Below are 26,896 nucleotides of genomic sequence, written 5' to 3'. Positions count from 1 at the left end.
GAGAACCACACCAGGTATATATATAAAATATGTGTTTATTCTAAACACACCCTACTAGTCTCTTTATGAGGCTAGATGTAAAAGCACATATGTTACACTTAATATCACACAGTAAATTAGCACAATATACGTTGAGCCTGAGGGGCTTACCAAACCATATTTTAAGAAAGTGGTATAAGAACCACAACTTGACTAGACACAAGGCCTAGAGCCTGTAGAATCGCTTGGCCCACAATGAACCACCCAAAGTAGTGACACAGGGGACAGCAGCTGGGCTCTCCACATTGGGGGAGTTGTTTAGTGAGGATTCCCGATCTATGTTTGAGGTGTTGGATTAGTATTCTGGACTCCTTAGAGGAGAATATTGGACATATGAAGTGCTGGTTATGCAGATGCACTACAAGTAGCAGACTGCAGACGTGTAACCACAAAACCATGAACTGCTTAGCCTTTTACACACCATGGGTTGATAGCCTAAAGGTCATAAGACTTTTTTCTATGGCACTCCTGCGGAAGACTGGAACCTCCCTAGCAGGAGTGAGGGATTAATGGTAAGTAGATCTAGGTAGGGCACGTATTATCTCCTACGCTGATGATGCCCAACTCATCCTCTCCCTGACAGACCAGACAACCACTACCAGAAACAACTTCACCAACTGCATGACCATGGTAGCAGACTAGATGCGAACCAACTGCCTGACGCTAAACTCTGACAAGACTGAAATGCTGGTCTTCGGAAATGAGAACGCCCCATGGGACTTCACCTGGTGGCCGTCGGAGTTAGGACCGACGCCCACAGACTTTGCAAGAAATCTAGGAATCATCTTAGACAACAAGCTCAACATGATGGCTCAAGTCAACGTAGTGAGCACCTCCTGCTTCCTCACCCTCCTCATGCTGCAAAAGATCATTAACCCCTTCTGTGCGGCGCCGATTCCCCCCGGTGCTGAGCTCTAATAGAACCGGGCGTGGTCATGACGGAACGGTTCCGTCATAAGCACAGCTCGACCGATGCTCATGACGGAACCGTTCTGTCATGAGCATGGAAGGGGTTAAATGGGTGCCTGAGAACATCAGACAGGCTGTCATGCAAGCCCTCATCACCAGCAGACTGGACTATGGTAACAGTCTCTCCATTGGAATCTCCAAATAATTCCCACACAAACTCCAGACCATCCATAACTTGCCTCAAGACTTGTACTCTACCTCCCACATGCACCCATATCACACAGCACCTCAGGAAACTTCACTGGCTCCCCATTCACAAGTGCAGCCAATTCAAACTTCTCACGCACACTACACAACACAGGACCAGAATATCTGAACAGGCGTATCCACTTTCACCAACTCACTAAACACCGATTCTGTTCCTTACTCTCACTCACACACACTCCCCGCATACTCAGAAGCAAAACTGGAGGTCACCTTTTCTCCTACTTTGCACCCAAGACCTAGAATAACCTTCCTCAACACATTAGAGCCTCATCCACACTTCTTGAGTTCCATAAGAAGCTGAAGACCAGGCTCTTCGTATGAGAATTTTTGGAACCACACACCTGCCCAAGCACCTAGATACCCTCTTGGGTGATTAGAGTGTTCTGTAATTCAGCATTAACCTAACCTTGACAGTGAATGAAACCAAACCTTACCTGATCCCTAGTAGGTATTCCGTAATGCTATGTTAAATATGTAAACATTAACTTCTTGCTTAGGGCTTGTTTGACCCCAGAGACGGTTAAGAAAATGTAACCTTTGCAATCCTCGGCGTGTCCTCGTTAGAAAACCCATTTGGGGATTTTGCACTTTATATGGGATTTCCTGTAAATTAGAATATTGGTAAACAATAACTAATGTGTTGATAGTGATGGTGGGGTGCAGAGAGCTCTACAAGTCCAACTGTTATATGTTACAGCTCTTCATCGCACAATGGAGGCAGGCTCAGTATCAAATTCCGGGATCATAAATGTTATTCACCAGATGACGTTTTACAGTGACCAGGAAGCTCTTCCACTGTACACATAGTGTTGTTACTCGATGTGCCACAGCATAGACCACTCGCAGCCATCATGGCAAAAGATCTCGCCAGTTGTTACTATTACACCTTGCACTTAAATTCACACTACCACCACTGCCTACCATACTGTGTTACCAGGGGAACTCCTAGACAGGCGTTCTCCCCTGAAGCATGTGATGTAACATGATGCACCAGCCATGACGGTGCTCATCTACACAAGTCACTTTACTATTATTTAAGAGAATCAATGGAATGCATATACACTACCTTGTAATGACCTGAGGAGGTCTACAATCTAAAGGCAGAAATGTGTCGTTTTTCCACAGGTGTTTAACATATTAATCAATTTACAAAGCAACAAATAAATGGAAAAGGAATATTCCGACTGCAAGTAGAGTAATGCAATCTCCTCGGATTACTGTTCAAACTATCTCGTATTGTGTCGTATAAAGCAATTTAAATCTGGATCACATTTTCAAAAATATTTATCCCCACCCCCACCTCCAGAAACAAAAGAAATGACAGAACGATAAATAAATCATCTTAGTTATTTAATGTTAAGCAACTTCTTGTCCTTCGTAGGTGGCGGTAGCCAGCCTCTGCATGGTGCTAGAATAAAGTCCACCTATACATTTCTGTGGAACTTGGGCACCGTGCAAACAGTGGGGAAAGATAACTCCTACTATTTCACAGTCATGTTTTGGATGCGAGTTTTGATGTTTCGCGCAAGGTCTATAGCATTCCAGCGCTCTATAGTCCTGCTCCGGCACCCTGGACGAGGCCATGTAGAGTTATGCGAGTTCTTTGAAGATGCAAGGTTAAGTAGTCTAAAATCATTCCTTTTGGTATGTCCAAGAACAGCTTGTTGGGTTCCTTCAGTTTTGTTAGCTGTGACTGACACTGTGTTTTCCTTCATATTTTAATCATTGAAATAAAACTGCAGCCAGGCTAACCCTTCCGAACATTTTTATGTAGTCAGTGACCAAAGCTGAACTGGCCACAATATATGTTCCTAGACCTTGATCTCTGTCCACTGTTCAATTAGCCCTCTGGACAAAGGTACCGCCTTAGTGACTTAAAACTGTGATTGGACAAAGCACAGAACTCTACCTGAACTGCATTAAGCCCCACAGTAATCTAACCGTTATTATAATCTCATCAAAATTGTTGAGCACACAGATCTCTGCAGCAGGTGTCTTAACCCTGTAAGGTATCTTAAAATGCATCCCCTTTGGAACCAATTAAGAAACTTAAAACAAATTTGGTATCACATTTGTCCTTGTTGCCGACTGTCAACTTTTCTGCAGCAGTTTTTAAAAAATACATGTATAGGTTGACAGTCAAACTCTGCTTTCAAGCTCCGCCCAATGTGGCTCCACCCCCTTCTATATCGTTGCCTATACATGCCTGTTAAAAACATAAAAGGGAAATAAAAACTATGCCATAGATTTAGATCCTGCCTCTGAGCAGTATTTGGAAGAAACGTGCAGTGGCTCTGCGCATTTGACTATCACTTGTCTTTCCTCATTCTAGCTCCCCACTCTACCTCGGTACCTCACATGCTCTGTGCAGACATTTTATTGTAGCTCATCTGTGTCTCTCACTCTCCAAATCTCGCTCTACCATCCTCCCCAATTTACCAGTCCAGCCATGTCTCCCAATCTCTCCCCCTCTCTCTCCTCCCTCCCTCTTTCTTTCTCACATTTCCCTATCCGTTGTCTCCTCATCTCTCTCTGCCCTCTTTCTATTTTTCACCTTACAAATCCCTTTCTTTTTTCATCCCACTCTTGCCCTCTCTCTATCTCTCGTATTTAATCCTCGTCACGCAATATCTCACTTCCTCTTTCATCTGACCCACCCAGTTGTCTTATCTTCCCCTTTGCCCCTCGTCTTACGCCTTCACCCAAGTTGCCCCATTGCTCTCTCCTTCTCTCTTTCTCTATCACGTTATCCACTCACCTGTCTTTATAGCTCTCCCCTTTCTCTTTTTCTCACCTTATACACTCACCTCTGTCTTTATCTCTCTCCCTCCCCTTTCTCTCTTGCTCTCTCTCCTTACCCATCCACCCATATTGCCCAATGTTGGTCTCTGTCCTTAACATCTTGTTTCTTCACATCTGTATCTCTATTTCTCTCGTCTGTGTTTTCCGTATTGCTCTCCCCATCCCACACACTCCTTTTGTTTCTCTGTCTGCCGCACTATCTACCTCTTATCTCCATCTGTCTCTTGCGTTTATGTCTGCCACCCGATCTGCCTCTTATCTCAATCTGTCCGCTGCCCCGTCGGAGCACTTCAAATGCTTACATTTTCCAAAAATGTAAAATAAATATTTCATTAACGCCACCTCACATGGGTGAGACATGAGTGTGTGCGTGTGTATGCTTGTGTGCATGTGTGTCTGAGTGTGCACATATGCGTAGGTATGTATGAGTGCCTGTGTATGTGTGCTTGTATATATGCACAAGCATGTGTGTACATTTATCTTCTCTTGGGAATACTGTATATGTATGTGAATGCCTGCTTATGTGCATGTCTATGTACGTGTCTGTTTATATGTGCTCATGCCTGTGTGTGTGTATGTTTGTGTGGTTACATCTATCTGTGTATGCGGGCTGGAGATGACTATTTTCCAAATATGTGCATGTCAGTGTGTGCATTTGTCTCTGTGTGCGTGTTTCTTTTTATCTGAGCTTGCACGTTTGTGTGAGTCTATCTGTGCTTTTATGTTTATTTTGAAGGTTTTTTTTTTTTGCGCATAAAAGGCCAATGCGGTGGGTGATAGCGCTTTACTAAGAACAATATTTGTGGCAATAACTACTGGCTGGGAAAAAGATTATCCTCATTAGTACCTGTTAAGTACTTGAATTCAACAATCAGCAACTTTATGGTGACCGATTAAACTTTGGAGAGACCATGCCAGTGCCCGGCTACAATGTGTTTGTTGTTGTAATTCATGATTATGCGCTAGGTTGTGGATTGTGTGTCCTGTTTAAAGTCTTGTAGCTTCAGGAGCATATACAACCACTACCACCACCAATGCCACCACTATCACCATCACCAACAATACCACTACCACCACCACTAATACCACCACCGCAGCGCCTCTTGCTAACTGGCAATAGCAGGGGCATGTACGAGGCCGGACCTGCAGCCGAGACCATCCCTCCCTCCATGCCTGCCATAAAGCACAGCCCGCCCTGCACCAGGAGGTGAAGCCAGGGCCCTACTGCAGCTGGAATATTTTTTTCATTAGGCCAAAGATGGCAATTGCATTATGCAATGCCACACTGCACACTCCAATCATGGAGAGGGCACGAAATAGCCCCCCGCCCGCTCTCCCGCTCTCCCTCCTTCGCCACAACAGTGTAATCCGAGAGCGAAAGCTGTTTGAGCGCTTTGTTAATGTTTATAGCTCGGATTATATGCAACTCACTTCACACTTTGTGTCTGTGTAATTTACAACACTTACACATCTTCTTTACTGCACTATTTATCACTACTTTGAAGACGTCACAGGCCAGTCTCTTCATCTGATATTTACAATCTAACAAGCAGTCGAGAAGGCCCTTTATTGCAATTGTAAATGACAATGCCTTTTATTTATGTTTTGAAACCCAAAACATAAATATAAGGCATTGTCATTTACAATGCCAATAGCTCAAACTCACGTGACTGCGAGACCTATTGCATGAAAGTCTATCGAAGCACAGATTACAGGCAACAATTTCGAATGCACGTTAGTGAGGGTTCTCTTCATTTTGTTAGGCCATTTCTTTCATCAAAGGATATATTGGCATTGGTGGGTAAAGTACTTTTAATTGGATTCTATTTGGCTACAATTCTTTGCCTTACATCTATTTCTGCTTTCTGTTACTGCTGATTGTCCTGGCTCCATTTGTACTTTGCTTTTGCATATACTGTGAACTAGTCCCTCTTTGGTCATTATACATTTCCAACGTGTGCACAGAATTTCTCATTATCCCCTCCGCAATCTTTCTGGCCAGCTAGGCGGTGTGCCGCGCATGAAGTGGGTCGAATGGACAGCTGTTTTTAAAAATTATATCGAGACATTGGATGATCGAGGAACTTTGTCGGCAGAGCAGAAAAAACATATTTTTCTACATTGTGTTGAACCAGAAAGTTTAAATGCTTTTATACAAATGACCAAATAAATTGGAGGGGAGGGGGATTGGAATGTTTTTGATTGAGCTATTTTGGATTTCGACAGATATGTTTCTCCCAAAGTTTGCTTTGGTATTGTAAGATACAAGTTTTATAAAATGAAACAGGAGTCTAATGAAAGTATTGATGATCACGTGGCAGCTCTTAGAACGTTATCCTTTGATCGTAAGTTTGGATCGTTGCAGGAAGATTTGATCAGGAATAAGTGGTTATGCATGTTAAGGCTGCATCCATTCAGGAGAGGTTGTGGGTAAATGGTGACACTAACTTACAACGTGTTAGTTGTGGTTAGAAAGGCTGAAATATCCAGTAGGAGTGTCAAAGTCATACAATCTGAGTCTGGAGTTAATCATGAAGAATGTGTGAGCAAGGTAAATAGTGAGTCGCGCATATATAAAGGTGTGGTTCCTAAACAAAAAGAGAACAGGAAAATCAAAAGAGCGGTCTAAAGAGGTTCTTAAGTGTTTTAATTGTGATAGTACACCACATCTCGCCAATAGTAAGTTATGTCCTGCCTTGAAACAGAAATGCTTGATTTGTGGCATGTTAGGGCATTTTGGGAAGGTATGCAGGAGGAAATTGAATCAAAAAGTGAAGTGTGAGGATGGATTCATGCGATTCTCTCACACTGGGTAAAGAACGGTTTGTTTTCAATATTAAAGACCATGAAGGTTATAAAATCCTTAACGTAGATAATGTTGTGGTACAAAATCAACTTGTGTGTGACATGACCATTGGTGGTGTGGATACACAAATCTATTCAGACTCAGGTTCTCCTTGAAAGGGTACCTAGTTCACAGAAAGGTTAAGTACTGTTCTTGAGTAGCCAGATATCTCTCCCGACGGATATTCTGGCGAAAGGATAGAAAGGTTGGGTTTTCGTAAGTAAGTTTTCATATTTAAGAACCGTGAGAGTGTGGGGAAACTATATGTTGCTAAGAAAAGACCCTCAGTTTTAGGGTGGTTTGATCAAGCTGAACTTGGTGTATTACTTGATCTCAATAGTCCTGAACCTGTCATGGTGTTAGACGATGGTGAGAATATTGGGAAAAACATGCTTAAAACATTTCCTGGAGTGTTCTGTGACAAAATTAGAAGATTTCAAACATAATATTGTTCTAAAAAGCAAGGAACATACTTATTACAGTCAGAAAGGAGGTGGAAAAGGAGTTGGATGCTTTGGTTGCAGGGGACATTATCGAAAAAATAGAATCATCTGAATGTGGTCATCACCAGACGTTCCAATGGAAATATTTGTTTGTGTATATATTTGAGATATCTTAATAACGATATTGTCATAGATCAAATTCTCTTTCCCCGTATATCGTAGATACTCTCTTCTGTATAGGGCGCTATAGACCATAGACCTCTCTGCCGTATTTCGCCAGATAGTGCTGCAGGAGGGTTGCAACAGTTATACAGCATTTATCACTCCTGTAGGGTGCTATCAATACAAAAGGATACCTTTCGTAATTGCGTCAGACGCTGCTGTCTTTCAAAGACTGATGCATTTGTTATTTGGTCCAGTGTTTTCAGGGCAACATACTTATTTATGGGAAGGATAGGAACGAACATGACCTGGTTCTAGAAAAAGTTTTAGAAATAATGGACACAAGGGGTTTACCTGTGCAATTTTCCAAACGCAAGTTTGCAAAAGATTATGTGACATACTTGTATCATGTGTTATGTATGGATGGTGTGAAACCAAAACCAGAATTGGTTGAAGCTATACCTGCTGCACCTGATCCTAAAAGTAAAAATTATGTAAGATATCATTTCTTGGGCTTACATAATTTTTTCACCAAGAACATTAACAATTTCTCTTGTAGAGGTTTCCAAATTAGACCACTTCTTACAAATAAATGCAGATTCGATTGGTGCAGAGAGTGTGAGCGAGAGTTCAAAGATGTTAATCGTGCCATTGCTGAAGCATCTACTTTGTCTGGATTTGATCCCAATCTCCTTAGTGTTATCACCACTGATACCAGTTCCAAGGGTTTGGAGGCTATTTAATCCCAAAAGCCGGAAGGTGGTGGTGAGGTTATCATTGTTTATGCTTTCAAAGCCCTTATTGAGGCAGAAGAAAATATTTTAGTAATAGAAAGAGAGACGATAGCCTGTGTATGGGCTCTAGAACACTTTAGGGTATTTGTTTGGGGTAAAAAATGTGATTTGGGAAGCGATCACAAACCTTTAGTCTGACTTCTTGCCACAGATGGAATGATGAAAGCTTCTGTGTGTATTTCCAGAATGTCGATGAGGCTTCAAGGTTTCAGTTATAAGATATTTTATGTTCCGGGTAAGGATAATGTGTCAGCAGATTTTTTTTTTTTATTGTTGAGAATGCCTCCACAGTTAAAGGAGAATAAGGGTGATGCATGGGAGGATTTTCATATTGTTCTAGTTTATTATGAAGGTTCTACCTTCATTGAGAAACAAGCTTAGTTTTCAGCATATACTAAAGATGAGACTGTATGGAAAGCCCTCGCATATATTGAAGATAAATGGCCCATCAAGAGCTCTTTAAGTTCTGATTTAAGGTGTTTTTTGGGAGGTATTAAATGAATTATCCTTGGTCAATGGCATTTTATGGAAAGGTGACAAAGCTGTCAAAGAGTTGAGGAAATCTATCATCATACAGTGTCATGAGGGCCATGGAGGTATTGCTAAGCAGTTTGTGAAAAATGTTTTTGGGTGACCTGGGTTAGACATAGAGGTTGAACGCATTGTTAGAAATTGTGTTTGTGCCAACGCAGGCAAGTCTCTTAAAACATTGAGACCCAATATGAGTGTGCCTTGTATTCAGAGTATTCCTTGGGAAACTATCGCTGTAGATATATGGACCCTGTAATGAATCTATGAATGTTATTTCAGCTATCAATGTTTTTTCGAGTGGCCTGCCGTCAAGATTGTTGTCAAAGTGGATATTAATGCTCTGGGGTTTTTTGGACTGTATTTTCACAGAAAAAGGGATTCCTGCCCAAATGATCAGACAATGGTGTACAGTTTTTATCTCTTATAGCAAATAAATATTTTAATGGATTGGGTTTGAGGCATCACACTACGTCTTTATATAATCCCAGTGGGAACAGCATGATTGAGAGCTTCAACAGGGTACTCAAGGGTGCTGTTCAATCAACTGATGTGAATAACGATGATTCAGAGTTACAAATTCACAAAACGGTGGGGATGTATCGCACTTCTTTTAATAAAATTACTGGATGTACCCCTTTTGAAATGATGAGGGGGAGAGTTGCTAGGACTAAAAGGAATCCTTCATGGTTGGTGGAAAGTTCTAGCACCAACATGGATTTCGAATCTGTGAGGCGTGAGATTAAGGACACTCATGACTTGTACAAGTCTATTTATGATCGGCTCTACAGAAGGCACTAAAGTTGTGGTTGGTATGTCGGTCAAGAGACCGTGGAGGGTTAACCCCTACGCCGCGGGGGGAGGGGGGCCGCGCACGGCGCTGCGGTGCTTGTGACGAGCCTAGGCTCGGCATGAGCCCGTCCGGGCAATGGAACGCTCAGAATAGCGGGGGAATTATCCCCGCGTGTGAGCGTTCCACGGCTCATGACGAACCCTGGCTTGTCACCAGCACACGAGCACCGTGCTGCATGACGAGCCTGGGCTCGTCCTCAGCACTGAAGTGGTTAAAAAGGTAGTTAGTTAGGTTTTTAGGACCTTTGAGGTGGTGAAAGTTTTGAAAAATGCTGTAAATTAAGCATTGGTGAAGTTTGGAATCTCGAAAGCATTGCTATCCTCAGGAGATAAAAAAAAAGTTATGTCAAGCCTCATTGTGTTAATAATATTTGGAGTGACACTGAATCTCTAATGGAGGATAAGGGGGGAGAAAACAGCTTCTTCACAGATGTGACACCGAGTGAGTCTATTGAGGATGTAGGAAGTAGTTGGGTGGAAAGGAGTTTGGAGATTTTGGATAAACTGTAGAAGAAACCGAAGGAAACCTGCATGGATGTCGGATTATGCAGTTTTATTTGGAATTATCTTTTGCTTATTGCCTATTTCTACTTTATAGATATTTAGTCTTTCTAACTTAAGGTTTATTTTTCTAGGATTTTACTATATTGTATATGTTTTGTTGTGTTTAAAAGAAAAATGTTTTTTTTAAAAGGTGTAAGATGGGTTGTGTTTATAGCTTGTGTGTGAGTGGCTCGTGCAGGCTGTCATGGCTGCATTCTACATTCCAGTTTGGAATGTAAATTCTGCATCCAGACATTTGCTGCGACGAGTCACATAGAGCTGGTCGTTGATTCCTGCGGGTGGTGCCAATGCTCAATAAAGTACTTAAATACTCCATCCTTGCGTGTGAAGTACTTTATAAATGTTTTATTATTAACTGAAATCCGAAAAGCCCTCTAAAAATGGAGTGCAGTTAACAGTGCCTAAAGGTTTGTTTCCATTTGGACACAGGAAAGACTTCTTTCGTGGACGCTCTCCAGCTAGACGAGTTTCGGAAATTCCTATATACATTTCTGTGTATTCCTTTCATTTGAAAAAAGTCTCTACAACTTTAAAGACTCCCAAAAACCTGCAGTTGATCTGCGTAGCCAGGGTATTTTTTTTATGGATAAGCTTGAGTTTTCCAAATTTCCTGGATCTGCACTTCCCTGCAGGATACCCTGGCTCAGGTGCGACTGGTCGCCATGACACAGTTGTACATACTGCATCGCACACAACCTGAAGCACTGACTTGCAGACTAGTGGGACATTTATTCTGGAGCAACGTGGTTGGCCTCCTCCCTGGCCAGCAGTGTGGCCTCTTGTCAAACAAGCTTTGGCATAGCCAATAGGTCTCGCCTTTGGGACCCTATAAGTTTAGCCATGCAGCAGATTATCCCCTATTAGCATTCCCACACACTCAACATTTTCGAATAATTATACACTTTTTATTTAGAGTTGATTTGAAATGAGCCAAGATGCTTTGGAGATAAATGGGCAGCATACCTGGAGTATGGATGTGACTATTGACCTTGGCAGCATTATGATGATATATTGAGAGGGTGGCTGTATAAAAGGGGGGCATACTGTATTAATGCTGTTGCAGCATGACAACAGGTTTGTTTTGTTTGCTGGTGCGGGGAGAGGACTAGGTCTAGGTAGAGACCAACATTAGTAGAATTGCGGGCAACCATGATAATATAAACACTGTGTTTTATAGTGTAAAGATACATAAATGTACAATTGACAGTGTTATAGAATTAAAAGAAAATGCACACAAGACCACTAAAAACAAACCGATGCAAAAAGCCCGTTGTGCTTTTTTTCTTTCTTTCTTGAATAGAAATGTGTATTTCTTTTAAAAATATACGTAAATACGCCCATGGTTCTATATCGAGCCCAATAAAATTGCAGTAAAAATTTAGCCTTGGAGATGATACAAATGTTAACTTGCTGCAGCAAGAGATATGCCCAGAAATACACAATGTTTACCAAACGCTAACACAACAAAACAAGAAGTACTCGGAACCGAGCATTAACGGAACGTATATGTCAAAGCAGCTTAACATTTACATAAAGAGAAGCCTGTTAGATGCCAAACTAATTTCGAAATAATTCGGAATAAGGAGCCTGGGAGAGGCTGAAGGAATGTGCTGTGGCTCCCGTAGTCTTGTGAGACAACGTGAGACAAAGCAAACACCATTTTCAAATTACAGCTTTGAACACAAAATAAATGAGAGCCTGTACGATCCTCTTGTGAGCTGCTGGGCTCTCGATAAGCAGAAAAACAAGTTTGCTTTTCATGCTAGCAATGTGGTGCAGCTTACGGAGCTGTCGACCTGTCTGACAAATATTTTGGGGTTTTAATGTTTGTCACAGTCTCTCTATGAGAAGTATGTTCTGTCCACAGCATTTCATTTAGACCTCTTTGATCTGGTACTGTAACCAATTTAGCATAACTGAAGTAAACCAAGACTACAGCTCCCAGCATGCAATAGATGATAAAATTAAACCCCTATACTGCGTGGTTTCACTACTGATAGGGATAAACCTACTTCCAGTTTAAAGTTACCTTATTCGTACAACCAGGAAGTGACATTAAATCCGAAGTCCAACAAATGTGCTGTGAGGAAAAATACCTCAAAGCTGGCGGGAGCACTTATCAAGAAACAGAATAGTTTCTAGTGACAGTTTTGTGCTGGTTCAAGTAAAAAATCACAGTGCATTGTTAAAGCTTCTTTGTGGAGATTTATTCAATTGTAATAATTAAACAAATTATGTCATGGTATCAAATTCTTGTTTGATAGTAAACGAAAATGTACACATTCCAATGCATTGTGGGTCCAATATGACCCTTCGTCAGGAGTCGCATCAACAAAATCTGGAAATGAAGCAAGAGACTAATCAAAACAGCCCGTACAGGGCACCTATTAACCTGAAAGCATGCATACCTCGAGTTTATAAAAAATGTGATTCTATGCCAGAACTCAACAGAAAAAGAAAAAACTTGCTCAATTTAACAGCAATATAGAACGACCTCTAAAAGAAGCATGGTGTCCTATATGTCTAAAAAAAAAATCCGAAAAACTATGGAGCTTGGAAGTATAATGGTTGGTGTACAGATGATAAATCATGACTGTGACAACATGATTTAAAGTGTCAAAATGATTTTGGACGGTCAAAAGTTAAATTAGCCCTCAATACGATGGTGTAATCCATGCCTACGTGATAATAAAAAGTCATGCTTCTGGTGTCAAAAACGGACTGAATAATCAATAGCCACATGAGCGCTGCAACTTTGATACGTGATCACCGTAGTGTGAACCCGTGCGTACATACATGGTATATAATGTGGTGACAAGGTTACCAAGTATAAGGTAACAAGGTTGCTGTGTACTAACAAAGTGATTAATCAAAAGCTACATAAATGCTGCAGCTTCAATACGTGATTGCAATACCAAGAATCCTCACGTCTCTATGTTGTATAAAATATGGTGACAAGGTTACCAAATGTTACTGGGAACGTGTGATAAAAACTCCAGAAAGCTCAACTTACCGGAGTAGTTTCTATAACCGTCCTGGCAGCTTGCAAGAACAGAACAGAACCAACGTGTAACGTGAAAAAAAGATGTGGCGTTTGTGCGTCTTAAAGGGTAAGTACTTACATCTGTGGACCCGGACAATTGAATCAAGTTAATTGCAAAAAATAGCTCATCATGCTGATAAATGCATCTCACTGCATCGATCAATAAATCCCGCTGGTAGCATTATGCTGTGTAAAAACGATGTATCAGGTACAACTAGAGCAACGTGCGGACCTCAAGAATAAAAGTGTCACGAATTATGAACAGAAACGAAACAAAAACATAATCAAAGACTCCAAGCACAATTAAATCCGAAGTATCATATAAAATAACATAAAGAACAGCGTCCCGCGAGTGGTGCGTGCGTGCTGTAAGGAAAAACAAAACAAGCAAAAGCATTGCGTGTAACCTGACCCACCAAGAATGCTGCCACCCTGCGCGCCCCTGCTGGCTCCCAAGAGCAAAACGCCGTGGGAGTGACACATTGGAAAGGAGGTGGGACATGTATCCGCCTTTGGCTATTTGTGTGCTTTCATTCTTGAAACAATAAGGTAAAATGTGCCTTCAAGGGATTTGTTTGACCATGTATTTGAATTATTTGAAAAAATTTCAGACCTAAATAAATAGTGGCCTATCCTCATTACGCTTTTTCTTCTATTATTTTGTATCAATTTTAACAAAGAAGAAAAGTGCTACAATTGTTAGTTAAGGCGTTTGGAATCTACATTGTCACCTTCTTGTCACATTGTTTATATACTTTTTAGTACCCTTTTCAAAATATATAAAGTGAAAATTTTTTCTATATACACCCGTTTCTGTGCTAATTTGTCAGTCTTATGTTGTCAATTAATGCTGATTATTGTGACTATTTGCTTTATGTGTGAATTAAGTTTTTGATACCAACTATTGTAATTTACTAATGAGGATAAGCCACTATTTATTTAGGTCTGCAATTTAATTTTTTCAAATAATTCAAATACATTGTCAAACAAATCCCTTGAAGGCACATTTTACCTTATTATTTTACCTTAGCCCGAGCCCTCACGGGTTGATTGGGTTGCCCATTTCTGTACAATTTCATTATTGAAAGACACACGCAAGGGCCAATCCAATGTGTGGGAGGAGTCAGACCCACACAGAGAATTTTAGTGTGCTCACAAGAAGCCTCCCATAGAGCAGCGCATGCACGCTGCACTAGGCTCGACCTAAAAACTGGAGATACGGTCTACATTTGAGTACCTTGTACCATATCAGTTCTGAACAGGTACGCGGGGGCAAGGCCAGTGCGGGCTGTTAAATGCCCTCTCTCTTCAGGTGAGCCTTCCAATCGGAGGATTTAGTGGACTTTCAGGGCCTTGGCTCAGGGAAGCCGATTCCAGTTTCTTGTTTGCCTCAGCCGAGCCACATTGTCTGTATAGATTTCCTCATTTATTTATTTATTTATTTATTTAATTTGTATGGCGCGTTATAACCACAGGGGTCTCTAAGCGCTGTCTGTCCAGATTTACGTGAGAGATGTTACTTGATGAGATGTTACAATCACTTGAAATCGGCTGCACACCTAAAAGCTGTTCCATGCTTGTTTGTACAACACAGTTTTTAGTTTTTTTCTGAAGGGAAGTAAATTACTTTCCTTCCTGAGATCTGAATCCAAATTATTCCACAAAGCTGGAAGCACGTTGGAGAACGCACGGCCCCCCACCGTGGTCAGTTTGAAGCGAGATTGGGACAAAAGAGTGGCGTCAGAAGAACGCAAGGTCCTGCCCGGTGTGTAGGGGGATATTCGGGATTTCAGATATTTAGGTGCTTTGCCGTACAAAGCCTTGTGGGCAATACACAATCCCTTGAATACAATTCGCTGACGTATTGGGAGCCAATGTAGCTCCTGCATCAGGGGAGAGGCATGGGCAGTCCTAGGTTTTTTGAATATGAGCCTAGCTGCATCATTCATAACACCCTGAAGCTTGTCCAGCAGCCGCTGAGGCAAGCCTAGGTATAGGGAGTTCCCGTAGTCCAGCCTAGCCAAAATTGTGGCTGAGACCACGTGTCTCAGGGTAGGGAATGAAAGCAAAGCAGAGACCTTCCTTAGTTGTTTTAGGAGGCCTATACAGGTGCCCACAACCGTGGAAACCTGTTTTTCCATGGATAATTTGTTATCCACAGATAAGCCTAGGCTTTTGACTGCTACTGCCGGTTTTGGTGGTATGCCCAACTCTTTAGGCCAGAATTTGTCGCTCCAGGGGTTGCCCGAGATGGAAATGGGCAACACTTCCGTCTTATCCGGATTGACCTTCAGAGAGTTCGCAGACATCCAGTTAACTGTGGTTTTTAGTATGTCCTGTAGCCTAGTGTATGCTCCCGGGCCATCATCCAGCCGGATGATGATCTGGGTGTCATCAGCATAGTTATACACTAGGCAATCCATCCTATTCAGGAGAGCAATTAGTGGCTGCAGATAGATGTTAAAAAGTAGGGGTGACAACGCAGAGCCCTGTGGGACCCCGCAGGTGATCGGCGCGGGGGTGGAAAGTAGATCACCCAGCTGCACTCGTTGTGTCCTACCCTGCAGAAATGATGCGAGCCATGCATGTGCTGTGCCTATAACACCAAAGGATCTCAGCCGCGACAAAAGCTGTTTATGACATACGGTGTCAAACGCCGCGGAGAGGTCCAATAGTATGAGGGCACTTGGTGTTTTTACATCAGCCCGGGTTCTCAGCTCATCTAGAATAGATAGCATGACTAGTTCCGTGCTATGATTAGCACGGAACCCTGCCTGATTGGTTTCCAGCAGGTTGTTACTCTCCAGATGGGCTGAGAGAAGAGCTAACACATGCTGCTCGATCACTTTGGCCAAGAAAGGCAACTGAGAGATGGGCCGGAAGTTTTTCAGACATTTTGTGTCTGCACCGGGTTTCTTCAATAACGGGATTAGGCGAGCCTCTTTGAAAGCTAGAGGGATCTGTCCTGTGCGAAGAGAGGTGTTCAATAAGTGTAGGACCTCTTCCTCAATTCCTGGCATTGCCATCTTAAGTATGTCAGGAGGGCAGGGGTCCACCAAGGAACCTGATTTAACTCGACCTACTATGTTGAGTAATTCTAGCTTAGACATAGGGGCGAGCTCAGCTAAAGGTGGGATGTTTAATGGGGTGAGAGGGTCCAATAGGCAGGGACAATCGAGGGGTACCATTTCCTCAATTTCGTGTAGGATGTCAGATATCTTCTTTACAAAGAAGTCCTGGAACCTCTGACAGTCCTCCTGAGTAAACTCGGGACTTTGCTCTTTGTTGACCCTAAGCTCTGCCAAAACCCGAAAGATTTCTTTTTGTGGGTTTTTTGCAGCCACTATTCTCTCCTCGAAAAAAATAGCCTTCCTAGATTGTATGGCTAATTTATACTGGGCTAAGGATGAGACATATTCTTGTTTGGAGGTGGCATCATATTTTTTACGCCAAGCCCGTTCTTTCTTCCTCACCCCGCGTTTCATCTCCCTTAGGGAGTCGTTGTACCAAGGTGCCCCAGCTCCTCTTGCCACCTTCTTTGTCCTACGCAGAGGTGCTACCACATCAATGGCACTCCTCAATTTGTGCTGGAGGTGATCACATAGAGCGTTGACGTTAGCATCCTGCTCTTTTATAGGAGGGCAGTGTTCTAAAAGGTGGACCAATTTCTCTCCATCCAGATTTCTCCATTTGCGGGCCGTTTTCCAGCCCTTCCCAGGTTTGGTCGGAGGGCCCTTCAGTATAAGACTGCCCTTTATTAACGAATGATCGGACCAAGCACAGGGTAGAATTTCCGTGTTGCCCTGGACAGGCATATTGGTCCAGACTAAATCAAGTATATGACCTTTGTCATGTGTTGGTTCCTTGACTTGTTGAATAAGACCTAATGAGGAGGCCGCCTCCTCGATCAGTGACGCTTGTCCTTCCTTGGGAGACTTTTCCCAATGATAGTTAAAGTCCCCAACGATCACCAGTTTATCATATCTGGTACATAGGTCCTGGACCAATTTTACAAAGAGCGTGGGGAAATCTGGCGAAGCCCAAGGTGGCCGGTAAACCACCAAGAACACCACACAGACCGCTCCCCTCCTAAGCTTAACCCCCATGACCTCGGCTCCTCCGAGGGTTTCAGAGAGGAACCTCTCCGCGTGGAGGTGTGACTGATATAAGAGGGCTACTCCTCCTCCTCTCTTGGCCCCTGCTCTGTTGAGATGAATGGCTAGATAGTTATCTGGTAGGGCCGCCACTAAATCCGGCGCTGAGCAATCCTCCAGCCAAGTCTCGGTGAGCGCGAGGACGTCTAACTCCCCGTCTTCCAGGAGTGTGAAGACCTCTAACCTATGGCTCGGCAGAGAGCGGGTATTCAATAAGCCGTAGCTCAGGGTATGGGTGTTAGAAGAGCGCTGTCGCCCTCTAATGGTCCTGGGTGAGGTTAACAAACCCTCACAAGCCAGTCGATGTATAGTAGCTGGCTCAAGATGGGACTTGCCCACGTTAAGCTGCAATAGGACATCCCTAGTATATAACACGTTTTGGGCAGGGGTTCTGACCCCAGGCCCCAGATGGTCACGGATGGGCAAAGATGGGCTCACCTCTGGCGAACCTCCGGCGCACCAATGGCGCGCCCGCTGCGCGTCTCCGCTGCGCGTTTGCTCCATGTGAGCTTTAAATAGGAGGCTGCTGACGGTCCTAGTACAACCACTAGACCGTCAGCTCTCCAAGATGGCCCCCGGAAGTGAGGGTGGAGGGCTCTGTACCGCGTTGGACACTCCCTCCACAACAAACAGCACAAGCTGCGGTGGAACGGGGAGGTAAGCGGTAATATCTGACAAGGTAGCTCCGTTAGTGCGCCCACATCAAATTAAAAGGTATCGTGCAGATAATAAACAAATTCAGCACAAAAGCGGTGATTTTTTAAAAATAATGCTGTTAGCAAGTAAGCAGCAAAACGGCGATTTTAAAATAATGCAATATTCAAGTGCAAACAGATGCGTGCTAGCGTGGTCAGCAGCGCGACTGAGGACAGCGTTTCTGTGTCAGTATCGGTAATTTCTGGAATCAATTGCAGCAGGAAATGCTCGCCCTAAATAGGAGGCTGCTGACGGTCCTAGTACAACCACTAGACCGTCAGCTCTCCAAGATGGCCCCCGGAAGTGAGGGTGGAGGGCTCTGTACCGCGTTGGACACTCCCTCCACAACAAACAGCACAAGCTGCGGTGGAACGGGGAGGTAAGCGGTAATATCTGACAAGGTAGCTCCGTTAATGCGCCCACATCAAATTAAAAGGTATCGTGCAGATAATAAACAAATTCAGCACAAAAGCGGTGATTTTTTAAAAATAATGCTGTTAGCAAGTAAGCAGCAAAACGGCGATTTTAAAATAATGCAATATTCAAGTGCAAACAGATGCGTGCTAGCGTGGTCAGCAGCGCGACTGAGGACAGCGTTTCTGTGTCAGTATCGGTAATTTCTGGAATCAATTGCAGCAGGAAATGCTCGCCCTAAATAGGAGGCTGCTGACGGTCCTAGTACAACCACTAGACCGTCAGCTCTCCAAGATGGCCCCCGGAAGTGAGGGTGGAGGGCTCTGTACCGCGTTGGACACTCCCTCCACAACAAACAGCACAAGCTGCGGTGGAACGGGGAGGTAAGCGGTAATATCTGACAAGGTAGCTCCGTTAATGCGCCCACATCAAATTAAAAGGTATCGTGCAGATAATAAACAAATTCAGCACAAAAGCGGTGATTTTTTAAAAATAATGCTGTTAGCAAGTAAGCAGCAAAACGGCGATTTTAAAATAATGCAATATTCAAGTGCAAACAGATGCGTGCTAGCGTGGTCAGCAGCGCGTAGCCTTTGAAAGTTTCTTAATGCTGCATACTGACCTTGCAGTCATTTTGTAGCCAAAGTATACATACTCCGCCTTCTCTGCGATGAGTTGTTTGCTGCAAACCTATATTAATTCGGGCAGATGCCCTGCGTCAACAATATCCGTTCACAAATAAAAATGTTCCAAATTGAAATTGGAAAACTGATCCTAAGCTGGAAGCTTCAAACTTAATGTCAGCGTGTCAGAAACAACTTGAAGATTGTAATGGCAGGTTGTTAGCTCATGTAATATGTTTTTAGTATTGGTAAAGTGAAACTCTGTGAGATGAAATGTTGCCTATCAAACTTATTTGCACGCTTCACCTAATATAAAAGTGAATTCTGTACATCATAAATATTGAAAACCCTGACGTCTTTTGTAGGCGACAGGGTTTACTATGCTCTGATCAGCTCATTCTGAATACTTACATGTATATCATATTTGTGTACTTGCACAGCGCACAATCTTAACAACAAATAAGACATTCACCTAAACTAGCACAGACATTTTGGCTTTGTCAATACTTGTTCGTAATGTATTTACTTTATGCTCGTATTTTATAGTTTGAAAATTGAAATAAGTCCTACATTCATCCTATAAAAACCTTTCTTTTAAATCTTATAGATACCTCTGCAGAGAGTGATAAAAAGCAAAAAAGAAAAAGCAAAGAAAGACCAAAACATAAAAAAACAAGAAAAAGGTAACAATTGGTTCTTAAAAGTATCTAAATTGCTATGTGAGCATTCGATTCTTGATTTTGTTTTTAGAAAATTAAGGTATTGCAAGTAATTTGTGTAGTGTTCATGCCACATAAAGATTGAGTGGTGAAAATTACTTTTAACAGAGATGATACATTAATGATGTGTGAGCCAGTGATTAATTATACAGTGGCATATTTAGTATAGTATTGATGGTGTGGCTTGTGGTGGGGAACAGAAAGGATATTTTTAGCAAATAGTCTAGGGGTAACTAGCACTGGCAAAGAAAAATAGGCCTAACTCGTATTTTCATTTATAAGCCTATGTCAAAGATGCCGGGTATTCTGTCAACTAGTGAAACTGAAGCATTATGGGAGTGCCCGGCATGCTCAATTTCTATTTAACAGCAACCCGGAGGCAGCAACATTCAAACTAAGCACGCTAAAAGGCTGCAACCTCTTGCCAAATGCAAAAACAACAGTTGATGGACAGAATGCAGAACAATGGCATACATTCACCCCAGTACAGAGATCTGGGCCTAAATCCATCGTTTTTTTACTCACCATGCCATTTCAGTTTGAACCCAGCCATGTGCAAATCATTCGGTATCGCAGCATCCACTTGGCAGCAGCAGCAGCAGCACAGACGTCACTAGACATGTCGAATATGGTTTCTAGGAACTTCAAAGCAATCCTACCATTAAACGAACAACTTTTTTGCCTAACTAATAAACACGTCACTTAAGCCTTGCCGTTTGCATGGAAAGGTGCATCAAAATCGGGGTATGCGTGGACGGGTCTTTAACAGGCGATGGGGGTTGGAAGGGGTTGGAGGGGGTTGCAGAGCTCTTGTTTCATCAAGATCTCCAATAGCGGCAACAATCTCTTTTTGCCCCTGCACCACATCTTTAAAGGGAACTAAAAGAGACAATATGTGCATTTGCAAAATGCAGAGTGCTTGACTCAAAACCTCTTTAATCAAAGGCAAATCAGGAAAGTCAGTGGTTAAATGCAAATGAGCTAAAAGCCAGGTCTCTCACTCTACTTCTTTATACTTTTTTTCATTTAACCATTGATGACATTAGCTCTCACAGAAGACAGACAAAACATGGAACAGGCTGACACCCAGTAAAGCAGTAGGGAACGGCGATGTTCCTTTATTTTAGGCCAGCATAAGGCCAATTTGATGTTTTGTGTTAACAATCATTTCTAGCACTAGACAGTTATCTACAAAATCTCCTCGTACATTCCCCGCAATGCTAACTGGATGTTCATGAATTTTTCCATCTGAAGATGCTAATTGGTGCCTTTTATAACATGATCTGTGATAGTAATGGGAAAATATGCTTAACTCTTTAGATGATTGTAAAATACTTTATTTTTTTACATCGTTTGAGAAATGCTTATTTTTTTCAATTTTGGTGGACTGACTATGCTGGTTTCTTTTTTTTTTTTTTTTTTTTTTTTTTTTTTTTTGGAAAACCTTTATTTATGGAAAAAGTACACCGCTATTTAGCCATACATCCCGGAGGCCAGGCAGCATGATGTCAACAGGAACAGTCGTGTACAATACCATCAGCAGGAGCAATCAGGTTTAATTTTAAAAAGAGTGAACTCAAACATTAAATATACCACAAGGTAGAAAGGCCCGTAAAGGGCAGAAAAGAAGAGACGTGCAGGAAGCACGGTAGGCAGCAGAAGAGAAAGAGAAGGAGGCTGAGGACAGTACAGGTATAGCGGGCTATTGTAGCGGGAGGGGGTCGGAGGCTCGACACCCAAAGTTGTGCACAATAAGAATGACGACTGTGAATTACGTGGGGGGTAGCACAGCAGGAGATATAAAGTGGAGTCCCGGGTAGGGGGTATTACGGGGAAGGCAGGGTCTCAGTATCTAGTTCCACGGGGGGGTCGCAGATGTCTCCCCTATAGGAGTTCCAGGCACCCCACACAGACATCCACATTCTAGGCTTACCCCTGGCCACATACACCGTCTTCTCCCGCAGCATGCACCAGTCCATATTCGATTCCCAGAGGCTGAGCGAGGGGGGAGCTGGCGCACCCCATTTCTGGGCGATATCCCTTTTGGCCACCATGTTGCCCAAGGTGACCCATCGGGTCTGCGCAACACTGTAATCAGTCGGGCCCCAGACGTTAAGGAGACATCTCCGGGCCTCAGCCGGCAGGGTCACACCAGTCACTTCTTCCATCACGGCATGCACACGCGTCCAATATCGGGTTACACAAGGGCATTCCCATATAATGTGTAGGAAGGTCCCAAGCATTCCACATCCCCTACGGCACATGCCATCCGTTGACAGCCCCATGTGTATTAGTCTGGGACCGGTGACATACACCCTGTGCAATATCTTCAGCTGCACCAGGCGGAGACGCGCAGAAATTGCCACTTCTCTGGGAGAGGAAATCGCCGATTGCCACTCCTCGTCATCCACCTCAATTCCGTCGTGCACCCAAAGCTCTCTCAATCGCACCAGCAAGTCAACTCTCACATTGATAAGTTTTTTGTAGGTGAGGGAGATAGCGCTGTCCGGCATGTGGCCGTCCAACACCCGATCCTCCAGGGGAGATGATTCAGGGATCGCTTCCGCCCCCGACACATGAGGGGAAAGAGCGTGGCTAAGCTGAGCATGTCGGAAATATTCCGTTGCCGCCAATTGGTATTCTGATTGCAACGCATCGAAAGACTTGACCCTACCCCTAGCCATCATGTCCCCAACCTTGGATATCCCGATGGTGTCCCACCTGTCGAAGCCCTTCGTGTGCCACAACTTCCCCAGGACGTCTGAGTCAAACAGCGGGGTGGCCATGGTAACCCTATTGTGCCAGCCCAATGTTTTAGTAACTGCACGCCAGATATGAACCATAGTCTTAGTGGGACCCGTAAGCTTCCGATCCAGAGACCTGGAGTATTACGCTCTGTAGTAATTCCCGTCTCCCACGAGCCAGCGATCCATAGCATAGCCTGGGTCAACCGCCGGTCCATAGAGGCCGTGATTAATCGCCGCAAGTTGGGACGCCCAGTAATATCGCCGCACGTCAGGCAGCGCAATACCCCCATCATAACTCGGTATAGTCAGCTTGGCCAGCGCAATCCGCGGCCTGCCGTCCCACAGCAACGCTCGTTGGAGGGATTCGAGTTGCACAAAGTATTTAGCTGGCACAGGGTCCTGGGTGTTCTGCAGGGCATACAGGAAGCGAGGTAACGCCATCATTTTAAAAAGGGCGGCTCTGCCCATAAGGGAGATCGGCAACTTCCGCCAGCCCTCGACGTCCCGGCGGAGCCGCTCCAACGGTGGAAGGAGATTGTGCGAATAACGGGCTCGGGAGTCCCGCGACACGTAGATGCCTAAGTACCGGAAGCCCTGTTGGGCCACCTGGATGGAGCACCCCCGGGGGAGACGCGGCGTATCACCGGACAGTACATACAGTGAGGACTTGGTCCAGTTGATTACCAGGCCCGAGTGGGCCCCGAAGGTCCCCAGGAGATCGAAAGCCACTATGAGTGAGTGACAGGGAGAAGTAAGATACAAAAGGATGTCGTCAGCATAGAGCGACACCCGGTCTTCAAACCCCGGGGACCACGGTATGCCAGAAATATCGGGGTGCGTTCTGATCCACGCCGCCAGTGGCTCAAGTGCCAGAGCGAAGAGAAGCGGGGAAAGCGGACAACCCTGTCTAGTGCCTCTACGTAGCGCGAAAGAGGCCGATAGCCGACCATTAACCGCCACGTTGGCCAGTGGTGCAGAATACAGTAGCCGAACCCAGCCAATGAAGGCGGGCCCAAACCCAAACTTGGCCAAGACAGCCCACAGGTAATTCCACTCCAACGAGTCAAAAGCCATGGTGGCGTCGAGAGAGGCGAGAACGTCAGGCTCACGGAGCAGGTGTACACGTGCCATTACTGCGTGAAGCCGTCTCAGATTGAGCGCTGTGTTCCGGTGCGGTATGAAGCCGGACTGGTCTGGGTGGACCAAGTCCGAGATCACGCCCACGAGCCGGTTAGCCAGTATCTTAGCCAATATCTTAGGCTCCGCATTCAAAAGGGAGATGGGTCGGTAAGACCGGCAAAGATCGCGCGGTTTCCCCTCCTTGTGTATCACCACAATGGTGGCCAACCGCTGGTCTGGGGGGAGTTCTCCCAAAGCACGGGCCTCAAGGAACATGTTCAACAAGGGCCCGGCAAGCGAGTCAGCCCTAAGTTTGTAGAGCTCGACCGGGATGCCGTTAGGCCCCGGCGCTTTGCCAGAACGCAAGGATTTAATAGCCAAGGCCACCTCGTCCACCGTTAACGTCCGATCCACGTCGTCTCGCTCGAGGTCCGAGAGACAGGGAAGCTCTATTTCTTCCAGAAATGAGGCCGACGCAGACTCCGGAAGAGGGTCTGCCGAGGCATAGACCTCCTCGAAGTAGTCCGCGAAGGACCCAACTATCGCGGCCGGGTCGGTCAAGGTGACGCCATCCGCTCCTACCAACTCTGGGACCACTCGAGACGCGAGTTCCCTTCTATCTAGCCACGCCAAGAGCTTTCCAGCCTTGTCCCCCGCGTCGTATATCCTACCTTGTTGCTCCCTACTCAGGGCTTTCGCTGCATCCGTGGCAGTCGCGCGGAGTTCGGACTGTTTAAGGGAGAGCGTGTGAAGCAGGTCGGGAGATGGATCTAGCTCCAATTGGGAGTTTAGCACAGCAAGGTCGGATTCCAGCCGAACAACATCCTCATCCCGCCGGCGGCGGGCCTCCGCAATCAAGGAGATGGCCTCGCCGCGCAGCACGGTCTTGAAAGCCTCCCAGAGGGAGACAGCTGAGTCAACTGAGCCGGTGTTTTCGGCAAAGTACCGATCCATTGCTTTGGTCAGTAGCGACCTAGACTTCGGGTCACGGAAATACCACGGGTTAATGGGAGCAACTCGCGAGGACGCGGGGATCTGGAAATCGAAGGAAACCCAAACTGGGGAATGGTCCGAGATACCCCTAGCCAGGAGACGCGCCGTGGACACGGACTGCGCCTGGGCAGCCGGGGTGAGAACGTAATCTATCCTGGACAGGCTACCGTGGGCGCCAGAGAGAAACGTGTACTGTCGCTGGGAGGGGTGCATCAACCGCCAGCAGTCAACCATCCCCATTGAGCCCAGAAAGTCAGGCAACCAGGATTGGGAAGGACGCAGGTCTCTGGATGGGAAGCGGTCAAGGGTCCCGGACACGACAGAGTTGAAGTCCCCACCCACCAACAACAGGCCCTCGGGGAGACCCAAAATGGCGGCAGCCAGGTCTCTAAAGGTAGTCTCCTGTAACCCCGGGGGAATGTAAACTGAAACCAAAACCAGAGTACGGCCCTCCCATTTACCCACCAGAGCCACATATCTGCCTCTCTCATCCGCAGTCACGGACTCCACCTCCAACGGGAGGGACATGCGCACCATGATGCCCACCCCTCGTGATCCCGAAGAGAACCCCGAGTGCGCCACCATCTTGAATCCACGTCTGCTCAGTGCTTTACAAGTGTGTCCCACTAGATGGGTCTCCTGCAGGAAAATGACATCAGGCGAATAACGTTTAAGCATCTGCAAAACAACACCCCTCTTAATGCGGTCCCCCAACCCGTTGACATTCCAACTCAACAAGTTCAAAGATTTACCCCCCATCGTCAATGAGGCTCCACCCCCTCCCCACCCCCCGCAATGGCGCCCACCACAACGACATAACAGTCCAAGAAACCCTCAGCCAGAGCAATGAAAAAAACAGAAAAAGAAGTTGAAAAATCACACCCGAACTACCCCCCACCCTGCACCCCTGCATTAGACTATAATCCACCCCAACTAGCAGTGTGCCTGTCGCCCCTTAACTAATCTACAAGAAGTCTACAGAGGAGAAAGGAGACATCCTATCGCCCCCCGTCATCCCCCATATCAATGACAAAAAAAGCCAAAACCAATAGCAGCAATGTCTGAAGTTGAGGTCTCATACGGTCACCCAGCTAATGGAGAGTCAAACTGAAAACCATCACTCCCGTGCCTCCGCGCCTCCGGTGGCCTCCTCCGTCTGGTCAGCCGGTCCTTGCCGCTCCTGGGGAAGGGTGTCCAGCCAGTGTCCCACCTCATCCGGGAAGTCAAAAAACAAAGTCCGGTGGTCACGCTCAATCCGAAGCTTGGCTGGGTAGAGCATGGAGTACCGCAGGCCCATCTCCCTCAATCGCCGTTTCACCCCAGTAAAACTCTGACGTTTTTTCTGTACGGCCTGGGTGAAGTCCGGAAAGAAGTTAACTTCGGAATTCTGGAAACGCAGGGGGCCCGCGGTCCTCGACGCCTGCAGGATAGCATCCCTGTCCCTAAAGTTAAAGAGCCGTGCGATAATAGGGCGAGGGAAGGTGCCCGACTTCGGCGGTCCCCCCGGTATCCTATGAGCCCGCTCCACTGAGAAGAACTTACTCAAGCCTCCGGGCTTCAAGTTCTTAAGCACCAGATCCTCCACGAAAAGTTCCACCGAGTCCTCCTCGGCCTTCTCCGGGACCCCAGTAATGCGGACGTTCTGGCGTCGCGCACGGCCTTCGAAATCGTCCAGCCGGCGCGCCAGCATACCGTTCGCCAGCTTCAAGTCACGCACCTCCGTCTGTATGTCCGACACATCGGTGATCAGGCTAGACGTCTTGAGGTCTAGCGATTTGACCCGGTCGTTGGTTTTCCCGAGGTCAGTTCTGATGAGGTTCAACTCAATCTTCAGGGAGTCGACCTTGCTGGACAGTTCTTCTCGGAGAATATGCATTTCAGATTGCACTCCCGTGATGGCACCCATAACGTCCCGAAGCGTTATCTCAGAATCCTCCGGCGATCGATCCCTAGTCGGGTCTTTAGCACGGCCTGCCAGAACCGGCGAGCCTTTCGACTGGGAGAAGCGCTCTGGGATAGTAGATTGGGACTGGGACGGTTTTTTGGTGACCCGTTGGGACTTGCCTTTGTCCAGGTCCCCTCCGCCCGCCATGTTGGCACGTCCAACAAGACGATCAACAGGGACCAAGAAGTCCAGCGGGAGGTGCGCCACACACTCGATGATGGTACCAGGGTCCGATACA

General features: G+C 45.3%; 1 protein-coding gene across 1 annotated transcript in view; it reads left to right on the top strand.

Moving 5' to 3' along the window:
- Positions 1 to 26,896, top strand: part of SREK1IP1 (SREK1 interacting protein 1) — a 196,232-nt gene that overhangs the window by 112,364 nt on the left and 56,972 nt on the right. Inside the window, exon 4 of the mRNA XM_086960690.1 lies at positions 19,743 to 19,818. Within this exon, the coding sequence (XP_086816816.1) occupies positions 19,743 to 19,818 (76 nt within the window). The remainder of the gene's footprint in view (positions 1 to 19,742; positions 19,819 to 26,896) is intronic.

The sequence above is a fragment of the Lissotriton vulgaris genome, chromosome 3_1 (genome assembly GCF_964263255.1).
Source record: "Lissotriton vulgaris chromosome 3_1, aLisVul1.2, whole genome shotgun sequence".
NCBI classification, from domain to species: Eukaryota; Metazoa; Chordata; class Amphibia; order Caudata; family Salamandridae; genus Lissotriton; species Lissotriton vulgaris.
This window is presented reverse-complemented; position numbering and strand designations above follow the sequence as displayed.